Source organism: Teleopsis dalmanni, chromosome 1, assembly GCF_002237135.1.
Source record: "Teleopsis dalmanni isolate 2A chromosome 1, ASM223713v2, whole genome shotgun sequence".
NCBI lineage: Eukaryota > Metazoa > Arthropoda > Insecta > Diptera > Diopsidae > Teleopsis > Teleopsis dalmanni.
Window position 1 is genome coordinate 60,637,448 of NC_051846.1, and position 14,056 is coordinate 60,651,503.

Below are 14,056 nucleotides of genomic sequence, written 5' to 3' on the forward strand. Positions count from 1 at the left end.
ATCGTAAATGTTCATACTGCTCCAAATTAAGGAAATCATATGTTTTTTGTTTACAAATCGAATGTTAAAAATTACATGCTCCAAACACCATCTGGAAAGTTTTAAAAGTTGAGTATTATGACTATAAATGACATTCAGTAGCTTCATTAGCTTTAGTGGATTTCAGGTATGTGAATTATAATTTTTTTCCTCTATTTTAAATTAATAACAGTTACAGTTCTTTTTATAAATTCTTTTTTAAAACTTCGCACTATTTTCAAAATATTCCCTGTTTTATTAAAGTCAACTGTCACTGATATTTATTTAAAAAAATGTCAGTTTTTCGTTATCTCAACTTTATCATTTGCCTAAAATTTATTTTACGAATAGTTGTATTTTTGCGAAATTAAGGTGTGTCTGAACATAGTATTAAAATTACGATTACACCCTCCATTAGTTAATTATTTATTTACAAAATATTATTACACTTTTCACTTACTAAGCTATGTTTTCATGTCTTAAAGGTTGTTATTCTAACAACACAGTATTACATGAAAAACTCATATTACCAATAAAATTCTAATGTGATGTAAAAACTAGAGTACAAACAACAACTAACCTAATGATCCAGCATCTTCTAGTATTCAGCTCGTCTTCTCAGAAGCAAGAGAAAAAACAATAATTACGTTTAAAACATTAAATGCTCGCAAAATAAACATTTACAACATTTATTTTTAAATGGTTTATTTAATAATAAATTGTGAACAGAAGTATCACATATATTCGACATTGAACTGTAACGTGAACCACGTTGCTCTTATTTAACACTATTATTGTTTCAAGAGTACCTTGAATAATCACTGAGGCTTGAAACTTATTTAGAATGAAAGCATGTACAAGTAAACAGGCTCTTACAATTAATATTTAAAATAAAAATTTTAATTACATAAATCGACAATAATATATACGTAAAAGCATTCATCAAAAATTATAATAAAGAAAATAACTTCAGAAACGTATTGTATGATTAAGTGGTTACTGAATTATTTCAGCTCAACATCACTATCTTAATGTATTTTGTACTATTGTCACAAAATTTAATAATCTATTACATTCATGAAAGTGACATTTGTCTAAACTGACTGTTTTCATTGCTTGTGTTGAAATTATTTAAAATTCAATCCAAAATCCAAACTTAGCTGATTTTCTATTGTTTTTTTTGGTTGATTTTGGATACAGATGCCGCGTGAAGGTATGTAATGTAATAAAACTGTTTTTTTGGAATAACATTACATATGTATATATATAAATTATGTCTATATAGTCAATTATAATAATAAATTAACCCTTGCGTTTCTATATGTATGTAATAAGATTTTACATATTTGTATTTTAATGTAACAATAACTTCTTCCAATAGAACGGAAGCGACGCCGCCACAAATCTCGTTCACGACATAGTGAACGTCCGGTAAAACTTAAACAGCATTCTTTTCGTCGTACACCGTCACTATATTGGGATGTTCCACCACCGGGTTTTGAACACATCACTCCACAGCAATATAAAGCAATGCAGGCATCTGGACAAATTCCTGCATCAACAGTACCAGACACACCTCAAGCTGCTGTTCCTGTCGTTGGTTCAACAATAACTCGCCAGGCACGCCGCTTGTATGTAGGCAACATACCGTTCGGCGTAACGGAAGAGGAAATGATAGACTTTTTTAATCGGCACATGCATTTGTCGGGTTTTGCACAAGCAGTGGGAAGCCCAGTGCTTGCATGTCAAATAAATTTAGACAAAAATTTTGCTTTTCTTGAATTTCGTTCAATCGACGAAACGACTCAAGCAATGTCATTTGACGGACTTAATTTTAAGGCACAAGTTTTAAAAGTACGTCGTCCACACGACTATCAACCGATACCTGGCATAACGGATACACCTGGAGGATTGAATATAGATTGTATGTATATTTTTTATTTATTTTCAAATCGGTTGTTAACTTTTTTACAATTTGTTTCCTAGTTATGCCGGGTGTCATCGCAAATGTGGTGCCTGATTCGGTGCATAAGATATTTGTTGGTGGACTACCAAATTATTTAAGCGATGATCAAGTAAGTTTAACTATTTAAATTTAATTTAAGCAATATTATAGCTTAATAGATTCAATAATTTCATTCTCACCAATTGAATATTCAATGCTACACTGTATATGTATGAAAATCGGAACTATAGGACTTACTATAAAATTTATTGTAATGGTATTTGGTTTCATTTAAGCGTATTTATTTGAATAACTTTTTAGCAAGGTTCGGAATGATGATCAACATTACATTTTTGTAATAAAATAAATATGTTTATTGTCAAATAGACGGACACAAATATTTCCATGTTTCTCAATCGTTTTTTAGCTTTAATATAAAATAATATATTGTATTGATTAATGTTGCAATTTATAGCAGCTAAAATATTTGCTTTTTTTAATATATAGCAACCCATAGAACTGAAAAACTTGATGTGAACAATTTAATTAATTTTTAGATTTAAAACAAAAACTACATTGTGTTTCTTTTCAGCTTTACGAGAAATCATTTGTAAATTTTTAGCATTTTTCAGCAATTTTCTTTTTCTTTTTCATGCTATTCATACTTCATCTATTATTTTTATTATCACTGTTTACAAACTTTATTGATGATTCTCATATTATGTTATTATAGATTAGTTTAAGCCGCGAACACACGACCTTGTTGTGTATGCCTAATTGCGGATTCATGCCTGCATACTCGAGTCTTTTCAAAATGAAACAATATATTTATTTAGCAGTTTATTTAGCAGGCAAGTTCCATTCTACAAATAATTAAATTAATTTAAGCTCAATATATATTAATATAAGGAGTTCCAAAAGACTTTAGCATATAAGAAACCTGATTTAGAAAACGAAAGGCAAATGTGTTCGTTTTTTTGTCGCTTATTCCAGTAACGATCAACTCAGGTACGATTTAACTATGGCTGCATGCAGCTAATCTGCCTATATCAAATATATCTAATTTTAAAAATTACTGGAAAGAGTGTAACGAACATATTTTCAATGCCATCTTATTGAGATTCAATAAATAACACTTTAGTTTTTATATTTCACAGGTTAAGGAACTTTTACTATCCTTTGGCTATCTGCGCGCATTTAATTTAGTTAAAGATTCCGCAACTGGATTAAGTAAGGGTTATGCCTTCTGTGAATATGCGGATTTAAACGTAACTGATCAAGTAAATAAAAGTTAAAATTTAATTCAACTATTAAGTGCTAAACAAATTTCTTATAAAAGGCAATCGCTGGTTTAAATGGTATGCAATTGGGAGACAAAAAACTAATTGTTCAACGTGCTAGCGTAGGTGCTAGAAACGCTGCGCTTAACATTCTAGCTGCTCCCGTAACTTTACAGGTCGTTAAGCAGAATTTGAGAGTAAAATTTATGTGTATATTTTCATATGTTTAAATTTATAGGTTCCAGGCTTGACAACTGTAATCAATGCTGGACCATCTACTGAAATTTTATGCCTGTTTAATATGGTGACACCTGACGAGCTACGTGATGAGGAAGAATACGAAGATATCTTAGAAGATATCAAGGACGAGTGCAATAAATATGGAGTTGTACGCAGTATCGAAATTCCACGTCCAATTAGAGGTGTAGATGTGCCTGGTTGCGGTAAAGTGTTCGTAGAATTCAACTCTATACTTGACTGTCAGAAAGCGCAGCAAGCGTTAACAGGACGCAGATTTAGTAATCGAGTTGTAGTGACTTCATATTTTGAACCAGACAAATATCATCGACGAGAATTCTAATTTCCTTTTAGTGTTAAATTTTTAACTTACTATACTTAATACTATATTATTTTTATAATAAGTATAAGATAAATTATTTTGATTAGAAATTGTGATAAAACAACTTAAAAAGTTGGTCAATTCTTTTTACTAAAACAATGTGATAAAAGTTGTGATAATCTGATGAATCTTTCATTTACCAACAAATAGACTTGAATACATATATACTAATAAACTTAATACCTGTGTAGTAATAAAATATGTTCTTTTTTCTCTTATTTTTATAATGTATTTTTAATATCATTTTAATATTTGCTAATTTAACAGTAAAGCTTGATGGTTTTATAAATTTTTTAATTAATTAAGCTATCAGATAAATATCTTTTCATTAGAAAAAAATATGATATAATTTAAAAAATTTAGTAATTGCATTTATTAAAAATATAATTATCACTAACTACTAGTGATAATCTGATTAATAGACATACAACTAAAATTTTTTATGATGTTTATTAGGTATTTCTAATATAACTAGTTATATTTTATTATTAAGGTTTCAAAACTTTCAAGCTTTAATATAGCCTTTAAAGATCTAGGATCTATGTCACATAACCTGAACAAATATACGTATGTATGTATATTTAAATGCGAATACATGGGTTACGTACGATGTCGTTCTATGAAGGAATTGTGAAAGAGAAGGGGAATGTTTGAGATTTTATTTGAAGCTAATGTGGGCCAAGGTACAGAAACGCCGTGATTTTAATTGAATAAAGCTAAAAGTCAATTAGTCTCAAATTGATGTGTGTATTACGACATGAATAGGCATGGACGACACAATTGGAAGTAGAACTGCAATTTGTGTAGCAAATAAGTCTGCTTAAAGAATTGTAAGAAAAATAGAATGTTTATCAAAACTATAGGAAAGTATACAAAACAGCAATGTTCAGTATCTCTTTCATTATGCAAAATATCAAATAAATACTATTAACTATTAAGTGCAAAATAATAGTCAATTATGCCAATATTGGCATTATTTTATTTAGATAAAAACAGAATAGAGCCTTTGTAATAAAATTGATCTGCTTCAAAATTACTTGTTTGACTTATAAAAATATATTTATTGAACCAGTTTATAGATCTAAGTTTAATGTTGATTGTGATAACTAAAGTATCTTTTTCTTTTAAATAATAAAAAAATCATTGGATCATATTTTGTATTTGGCTAGTTATTTGCCAAATATTATTATTATTTATTCTTCATATTTATTAACAAAACTAGGTGTTTCTTGGTCTTGAGTTATGACTTTGTTTAATACTATTAATAAAAATTAAGTTGTTCAAAAAAATATATATTTAAATAAAAAGAACAAATCTCTATATTTAATTTATACACAATAAGTTCTGAATAAATGCAACTATACTATGTATCACACTTCAGGGCTTTTGGGTCTCATACAGCACGACATTTTGTAGGATACGCATTAACCGTATTATAGAAGGATTGTCTATACCGTAGTTACGTTCCTCAGACAGATCCAATTCAAAACCTATTGGTCTAAGTCATGAAATTTCCCTATTTTGTAATAGGGAATATGGGACAATGATTCTTCCACCTAAGTGTCCTCAAAGTAATATTTAATAATGAATAAGGAGTCTCTAAATACCAATAACCTCTCTTAATGTTATAGATCGATGGCGAAGACGTGACCATGTGCAGGCAGTGTTACGCAGCATTTAAATCCATGTCATTACCATTTTTGTTTAGGAAATTATTTTGTTTAGGATTTATTGATTATGAGTATTTCATTCGAGTATTTCATTGACTATTATTTTAGCATGGTATTTTATTTATTGACAATTAAATTTAATGGTTCCCAGAATGTTGAAACTATAATGAATCAACAAAATCATTTTATATATTTAACTAACATGACGAGATTTGTTTATAAAGTTACAAAATTATGAGTCCACAAAAAAATGGAAAAAAAAGTAAATAATTTGGATGATAATCCAAAAAATACTTGATTCAAATAATTTTCTATAATTGTTAATTGCTTGTTATTGTCAAATTCTTAATAAAAATTAATAAAATTTGAAAATGACCAGCAGAAATTGATAATCTATTACATTTTGGTTGTCAAAAACAAAGATTATTTATACAAGTATCCTTTGGTCAAAAAAGTGCAGGCAAATGAAATGACAGTAAACAGCTGTTTATAAAAAAAATTTAAATAAATACGTGGAATACAAGCAGATTTTGTGAAATTTGTTTTTAAGCTGTAAATAAGGAATATTTGTATGAATATTTAAAGTAGAAGTAAACCAAAAAGAAAAAAAATAAAATGATTGAAGTGACAGACTTACAAAGTGAGTTAATAATTAATTAGCACGAATTCATTTTAATTTTTATATTTATATATTTACAGAAATTGGCATTGGCCTGGCGGGTTTTGGCGTTTCGTTTCTGTTTTTAGGAGTGCTATTTTTATTCGATAAAGGTTTGCTAGCAATTGGAAATGTAAGCAATACTGTTAAAAAAGTTTTTTATAAACAATTTGTAAGCAATTAATTTTTTTTAGATATTATTTCTGTGCGGTTTGGGCTGTGTGATTGGCGTCGAAAGAACATTCAGATTTTTCTTTCAGAGACATAAAATAAAAGGTACAACAGCATTTTTCGGTGGAATCACTGTTGTGCTACTTGGATTTCCTATAATTGGTATGATTATCGAGTCTTATGGGTTCTTTGCTTTGTTTAGGTAAGTATGCACTACAGATTTTTTAATAATGAATTAACAAATTATTTGGTTTTAGCGGATTCTTTCCTGTTGCTATCAATTTTCTCGGACGCATACCAATTTTAGGATCAATACTCAACGCGCCATTTATGCAAAAGGTATGTAAACTGCATTTTTTTGCTATACGTTAGCATATATTTGTTTAACTAAGCTGTTTAGGTAAAAATTTCTAATAAGAAAATTTAAGTAAAGACTAAAATCGTTTTGTTTAGTATTAGTTTTTATTTCATATATTTTATTTATACAAAATCACATAGGAAGTGCTATTCTGTTGTATTATGAAATTCAAAAGAGAGCAATAACATTCTTTAGAATAATTTTGTATAGTTATTGAATATGTTGTTTTTCTATAAAGTTCATATTAATTATGGTTTTTTATATATTTATATATCTATAGGTTTAATATAGGTCGATTAAAAAATGTTTTTGGTTTAATAATTAATAGTAATTAACCTATTAAACTTTAGTACTTATCAGTTTCATCCAGTGTAATCTTTGTTGCTACTACTTCATCCTGCTTTGGATGAAGTAGTTCATATAATGTAATGTTTTCTGATCAAACTCGTACACTACCAAATCTATATCTTTAACATTTTTCTAGAACCTTTTTCCTGAATTATCCCATTATTTTTTATATATATATGTTTGTATTAACATAATCGTTTTCTTTAGTAGTATTTTCGCTTGATATCGTTCCAGGACAAACAAACATCTAACTGTGTTAATCCAATACAGTTTAAGTGTTATAACAAACTTAAGATTACTGATATTTTAACTTTCTAAGCTGAGGTTACAGGCAGATTACTGACGTAAAATCTTAACCTATGGAATCATCTCAACGAGATGAGTTTCTTTAAGGTGAAAAAAATGTCATCTCTGCATAGCTGAAGACGAGATTTTTAGTTTCATTCTTTATGACTGTTCGGCTCTAATTTAAACCAAAAAAAGTATATTAAGCATACATCGCACACTCTTGTTTGATCTATTGATGAATAGCAGGAGACATAATGACCTCAATTGGAAAGGTCTTCTGTTCACTTAGATTCAGTTTTTAGCTCAAAATATCTACTATTTTTAAACCTAGAACCTATTTAATAATATTCGAACAATAAAGTGAGAGTGAATCAGCGATTAATGTATATCATTAAGTCGCTAACTAGTCTGATGAAATACAAAATATTTTGCCAATAACTACACCATGTGTGGACTACTACTTAACACTGTTCTTTTAGTATAGCTTATATATAGTAAATGCTTTATTTTTATGAAAACCCGCTTCTTTACGATTAAAGTAATTCTGATGAATAGTATAAGCGGTATTTGGTTGGTGGTGTCTTGTAGTTCCAAGACGTAGACTAGAGCTTTTGAAATGTACAAATTTGCATTGCATATTTGCATATATTACTAATATTGTGTGATTTTTATTCATTCACTTATTGTGTTAAGCTCTCAGTTTACAATATGTAAAATTTGGATATAATTCTATGCATGATACTTGTAGACGGTTTAAGAGAACAGTTTTTCAATGCCGCAAAATTTGAAGACCATCAAGTTTGATTCCATTACTATAAGTCGAACGTTTACTTTTACTAGAACATTAAGAAAATTCAGTTATGTGATATTTCACTTCTATATCACTTATGATAGTTTAAGAATTCAGGAAAATGTACATTTCTCAACAAACTTGCAGACGTGAACCATGTTTAGTAACAATATTGGCAAATAAAAAATCAGCATTTGCAACTCCAAAATAATTTGTGTGAAGAAACGATTACAATTTTAGATATTTTAAACATTTTGACTTTTATACCACATATTTTACAAGATATCGGTTTTTCACATTAAGCTGTTGCTATATATCCTAGTACTCTTACCAATAGATTTTGGTGTTGTAATAACTCTTACTCAGCTTTGAAGAATACGCTTAATTGCACTTACTATTAGACTCACATAAAGTAATTAAAAAAAAAAGTAATGAATTAATTATATGAAAGGGATACTACCATCATAACTTCCAAAATAACAGCAATATAAGATTAAATTAAACTAACTTTATTTGTTGGTTTTTGCCGTATAAGTTTAACTAGTTTGATTTTAATAATAAAAGCGTAATTTAATTTAAACATTTAGTTGACCACTTAGTGAACCTTGTTCCAATCCTCACGCTCTTCACGTTCCTTTACGACCTCATTTAAATATGGTTCCAAATATTTGACATCTTCCTCGTATTTAGTCCATTGCTCCTTCGGCAAAATAGTTTTTGTCATAGACAAGTGCAATGCACGCAGAATGCGATAGTTACGTTCATCATATAATTTACGTGGTAAACGACGGATGGCCTCTTTCACATCGTCATCTTCATACAGGCAATCGTCACGGTGCAAACCTTCAAATAACATCCATGAGTATATTTTTCACAATTTTTTACTTTGCACATACCATATTGATTGAATCCAGAAAGATTGTAAGCCCATCGTCCAAGATTGGCTACAAATAAAATAAATAAACTATTAAGTAAATTTTATTATGAGGAAAATTTACGTAACAACTAAATAAAATGTTAAATCGCGATTAATTCATATGCGTTAAAAATTTTTTAATAAAAATGTACCTATAGTAAAAAACTTACAGAAAACCATGGGACCTTTCCTAGCAATGTAACCAGACATTATTATTCCTTAACGTAATTCCAAAATACGTCCGTAGTGGATTGCAAATCTCGGGAAAACGTTTCTGCTCTTTCTACCTACTGCTGCCTGTCAACGACAGCCGAAAGCAAAACGTCAGTAAATGTAATAGATTTAAATTTTACTATTGTGAATTATTTGCTTATGTTTGGCTAGGTTTTATTTAAAACGTATAAATTTTGAGGAAAATACAAACTCAATATAAATTTATTTACATAAGATTACATGAATACACGATAAAAATTTTTTATGAAATCTTATTCATTTATGATAATATATATTCTATTGTTGTTTCCATTTCAGTTCGTGCAAAAGCTAGGTGGCGACGCAAATCGAACGACGGTATAGTAATTAAGCTTACCTCTAAGGATAATTATATTTAAATTAAGTTTATATCTACCTGAACCAAGCAAAACTTTCCAATTTCATTCAAAACAAAGTTCTATGTAAAATAGTAAGTCGAGTGGGTACTAAGTAAAAATATATTTTATGCATGTCGTTTTTGGTTTCAATAGACATAATGACATAATTTAAAAGTTTCATTTTTTTAATATTAATAATATAATACACAATGATTTTTAATACTTGTAAACGTTTTTATTTTTTTACTTTTTTTTTTTTTTGTAAATACTTATTAAAATTTTCCCTCTAATATACCATTAAATATATTTTTCAAAGTATTATGTTCAACTGATGTTAATTCTTTCAGGACTCCACTTTTGCATGAAAATACACGGCCCAAGGAAGACGATAGCACATTTATTTGAAAAACACACATTTCCATGTGAGTTGATTCAGGTTCCAATAATGGTGACGGTTCGTGTTGTAAATGCTGCATATGTATGCTTTCTGTAAAATAAAAAATTATTGCGAATTTTAATCAACTCCAATGATTGTCTTCTTTTTATTTTAATTTCACTTACCGACTTCATAAAAACGCCGTGTTAGATATTTGAAAAGCGTCTCTAAAGGAAATTCAAGTATGTGGCGACGAGTTCTTATCAACAGCAGATTAAATAAATATATACATAATCGTACCTAAGTGAGAGCAAATATTTATTAATAAATTTAAACAATTGTGGTTGCATTAACTGATTGTAGCATAAGCTTATCTACCAAGTACTATAGACGACCGAATCTATTTTAATTCACCACTAATATTAAAGTAAAGTAAACAGTGAATTCCTAACAGATAATATTGATTTAATATGCTTAATTTATAAAGAACCTTAACAACGACCTAATTTCTAGACATTATAAAAACGTTATTTAACACAACTCATTTCTTTTCCTAAGATTATGTATGACGATTACCCTAAATAATATGCGTCTAGAGTTGCTATTAAATGTTAATAACTTAAATTCGACTAAAATTAATTATTTTGACAGGATGGACTTCGTACACACACCAACAGTTGGACATTCCGTTCATTTAAGCTTATACGTTTTATAGTATTCAAGAAATACTAATTAATTTAGACATTTTATATATACAAAGAAATATATATAGTGCATACCGTTGTAAAAACTGTGTAATAAACCAGTATAGTTGGAAACAAAAATAACTGCGATGTAAAAAGTATTGTGGCCAAGTACAATTGGCGATTTATATAATTGTGAGACTCCACACGATCTGCAAATTGAAGAAAATGGCTTTAGAAATAATTGTAATTTCAAAGACAGTGTGTATACTTTTTAAACGGTTGTAGCGCTTTCCCAACATAACTTTCCACAAGCTTTGTAGTCCCTTTATCTCTATTCTATATAAACTATAAAATTAGAAAAAAACTTTGTTATATTATTATTGTAAAATTAATTAAAGAGTACATACACAGCAGTGTAAATATAAAAGCAGTGCGCATGTAAACCCATAACCGATATTAGATCTGCAAACAATGCTAGCTGAAAGGACAGTCCCATGGATCCAAGTAAGGCAATCGGCAAAAACAACTTCTTTATTATTGGTTCAATCAATTCTGTTCGGAAATTAATCATTAAAATTAAACATTACACAATTGTTTTACAAGTAATTGCTTCACCTAATGACTTTTCCCACAAGTCAATGTGGTAATCACAACAGTCCAGAAAGAAATTATTCAAATGAACGTTCAATTTTAAACCAATCGGATTACCTTTTAAGGAATTGATTAAAAGTCTCACGTGGCCTATCACAAACTAAAAACGACGTTGGAGTATATAAAAATAGTACAAATAGTTTATTTTATAGTAGATTCTACCTGTGAAGCTCTCTTTAGATAATTTCCTGGTTGGGGCAGAAAAATGAGTAACAGGAGCATCACGTAAATGCCCAATATTTTGTCAAAGGTTATATTTACGTTTCGTTTCCTGTGAATAGAAAGAAAATCAAATAAAGAAATCGTTTATTTAATGCACAGATTTACCCTGAAGATCGGAACTTGCTCCATTCACGGAAGTGTTTGTAGAATGCAATATTGTGCAATAACATTGACACTGGCTTCAGTTCCATTATAAAAATAAATATTTGTGTCATAAGTTCCATGGGAAAGTTAAGTCCTTTTAATACAAACTGACTAAAGGTGCGCCTCTTAGCTGTTGTACTTTGGTTTTCCTGCAGTAAGTGATATAGAAACACGACATCGTATTCATCCTTTGGCATTGTTGTGCACAACTGCAATAGTTTGCGTGCATTGTACAGGAAGACATTAACATGCGTTGCGTTCGGTGGTTTAATACTTAGTTTATTCAAATAAATATTTGGCGTTTCTGGGTCAAATGTAAAACTTAGCGAAACATCGCGTAATTTCAAATTTGTCGCGTTGCTGCCGACACTTAAAATGTGCCCAAGAAGACGTAAGTTACTTTTGTTTTCGGTGCATATCACATAGTAAGAAACTGAATTATTTTCATTTATTTGTATTTCTCCAAAAATGTCATGCTCATGTTTCGTATAAAAAAGATGCTCTGGCAGGAATATTTTAACGCTCATTTTAATTAATTTGCTCTACATATTCGCACTTTGGCATGTAAACAAATTACGATCAGCTGTTATTTTGATTTGCGCTTACTTATTGTGAATGACTTTATTTTTCCCAGTATTTTATGAACAGTGTTGTAAGTGTTTAATAGGAATTTCTAAGCGAATTACAAATTTAGATTGAATTATTATTTTTTAAGATAACCAAATCTGCATAAAATTTATGAATTACAATTAATAATTGGGTTCGTCTATGATTTTATTTACAGGTCTGTATTACTAGCGTTTTAAAAATTTTAAGAAAACTACAAGAACACAAACAAACAAAAAAATATCTAATGGATTATCAAAGATCTCTAATATACTGAATAATGTTACACACATTTGCATAAAAAACATGTGCTAAATTGCTAAAGTGTTAAATGTGTATCTAATAATTTATATGGGGGTGGATTTTAAAGTTTCAGTAAATTATATTAAAAATTAAAAAACGTAATCTTGCACTATTAGCATTTAGCAATTTAAGCAAAAAAAAAATCGTGAATAGATTAATTACGAATGCATATTTATCATCATGCAAGATGAGAAGTAATATGCGGAATATAATTATAAACAAATTATATTTGTTAGAAAAACAATCTTTTCATTTTTGTGTTAAGTAATAAACTGTAGTTATATGATAGTGTGTATATAATATAACGATTCTACCAGTTTTCAAATACATAAGCGATCTAAACTGCTGACACCAAATAGTATATCAGCAACTGTGACATGTGACAATAGTAACCGTTTTCCTAAGGTTAATGTGTCAAATAGAACACAAGTACTTACAAAAAATTGTGAACACAATTAGATATTTGTTAAATCTTTCCGAAGCTATCACATATGATATAACTAAATTTATTAACAAGCAAATTTTTTTTTTAATATTTAATTTATAAAAAATAAATAAAATAAATAATGATAATAATAAATAAATAAATAGTAATAATAAAATTATATGTGCTATATATAAAGAGCACAGCTGTAGCATCAATAAAATAAATTCATTTTTATTAAATGTTAAAAATAATTTTAAGTAAATTTTAAGTAAAAAATAACTTATTTATGTTTATAACCAATTCTACTTTCTATATACGTTATATTTGCTGTTTACTGCTTAGCAATTATTAGAAGTGTGTTAAAAATATAAAATAATAAAATAAAAATATGTTATTTATATATTATGAAAATAAAATTATTAGAACAACAGTTAAATGATTTCTTTTATTATACCATTTATAATAAAAATTTCAATTTTCTAACACATATTAACAAAATTTTAAAGAAACAAAACTTATCCATACAACAGAAAACACATCTCGTCGTTTATATAGGGTAATTTATGCTTCGCTTTGAAGGGAAGTTTGGTTACTTTTGTCATCGACGCGCATTTCCTATAATATATTTGCTGAGCGTGGTTCGTGCTAAAAAGTGCAATTTTTATTTTTCGTAGGTTTGCATAAACATTTTTTTAATAAATTAAACGAAATGGACCGTAAGTGATGTGATTATAGAAGAAGTATTTTTGTGCTAATGTGTTAAAATATTTAGGTGGCGGTGGTTATGGTGGTGGAAATAGCGGCGGCGGCAGTGGCGGCTATAATAATTTTTCTGTCCCCCCACCAAATTTTCAGCAAATGGCACCCAAAAGCGGTGGTTATAATGAACCTCCGCCATCTTACAATAAACAAGGAGGTAATTGAAAATTTTTTACCTAATTACTTAATTTCTTATGTAAATATTTTTATAAATATTTATTTTTTTTTTTT

The 14,056-nt window shown here is 28.5% G+C and overlaps 4 protein-coding genes across 6 annotated transcripts; 2 read left to right on the forward strand and 2 right to left on the reverse strand.

The window, feature by feature from the left end:
* The first annotated feature begins 1,113 nt into the window (after positions 1-1,113).
* On the forward strand, positions 1,114-3,826 carry LOC119673109 (splicing factor U2AF 50 kDa subunit-like). Its single transcript, XM_038084341.1, has 6 exons — positions 1,114-1,231; positions 1,400-1,942; positions 2,005-2,093; positions 3,121-3,243; positions 3,303-3,419; positions 3,482-3,826. Exons 1-6 carry the CDS (start codon positions 1,219-1,221, stop codon positions 3,821-3,823), a joined length of 1,227 nt encoding a protein of 408 aa, XP_037940269.1. The 5' UTR covers positions 1,114-1,218; the 3' UTR covers positions 3,824-3,826.
* Positions 3,827-5,882: 2,056 nt separating this feature from the next.
* Positions 5,883-10,179, forward strand: LOC119668395 (vesicle transport protein GOT1B-like). Of its 3 annotated transcripts, none has more exons than XM_038077883.1 (6): positions 5,883-6,172; positions 6,232-6,323; positions 6,385-6,563; positions 6,619-6,700; positions 9,593-9,631; positions 9,999-10,179. In XM_038077883.1, exons 1-6 carry the CDS (start codon positions 6,148-6,150, stop codon positions 10,014-10,016), a joined length of 435 nt encoding a protein of 144 aa, XP_037933811.1. In that variant the 5' UTR covers positions 5,883-6,147; the 3' UTR covers positions 10,017-10,179. The 3 variants fall into 3 exon arrangements, 1 of the variants encoding a protein (XP_037933811.1); XR_005251484.1 differs by having other exon boundaries at positions 5,885-6,172; positions 9,593-9,752; XR_005251483.1 differs by having other exon boundaries at positions 5,885-6,172; positions 9,593-9,743.
* On the reverse strand, positions 8,636-9,376 carry LOC119668396 (cytochrome b-c1 complex subunit 7-like). Its single transcript, XM_038077884.1, has 3 exons — positions 9,232-9,376; positions 9,042-9,089; positions 8,636-8,988 (listed from the first exon to the last, which is right to left on the reverse strand). The coding sequence occupies exons 1-3, from the start codon at positions 9,269-9,271 to the stop codon at positions 8,741-8,743; spliced, it is 336 nt and encodes a 111-aa protein (XP_037933812.1). The 5' UTR covers positions 9,272-9,376; the 3' UTR covers positions 8,636-8,740.
* Positions 9,924-12,306, reverse strand: LOC119668394 (phosphatidylinositol N-acetylglucosaminyltransferase subunit Q-like). The gene is made up of 8 exons (XM_038077881.1): positions 11,692-12,306; positions 11,527-11,635; positions 11,329-11,464; positions 11,121-11,265; positions 10,982-11,058; positions 10,807-10,922; positions 10,213-10,327; positions 9,924-10,138 (listed from the first exon to the last, which is right to left on the reverse strand). The coding sequence occupies exons 1-8, from the start codon at positions 12,255-12,257 to the stop codon at positions 9,924-9,926; spliced, it is 1,479 nt and encodes a 492-aa protein (XP_037933809.1). The 5' UTR covers positions 12,258-12,306.
* Between the last annotated feature and the right edge of the window lie 1,750 nt (positions 12,307-14,056).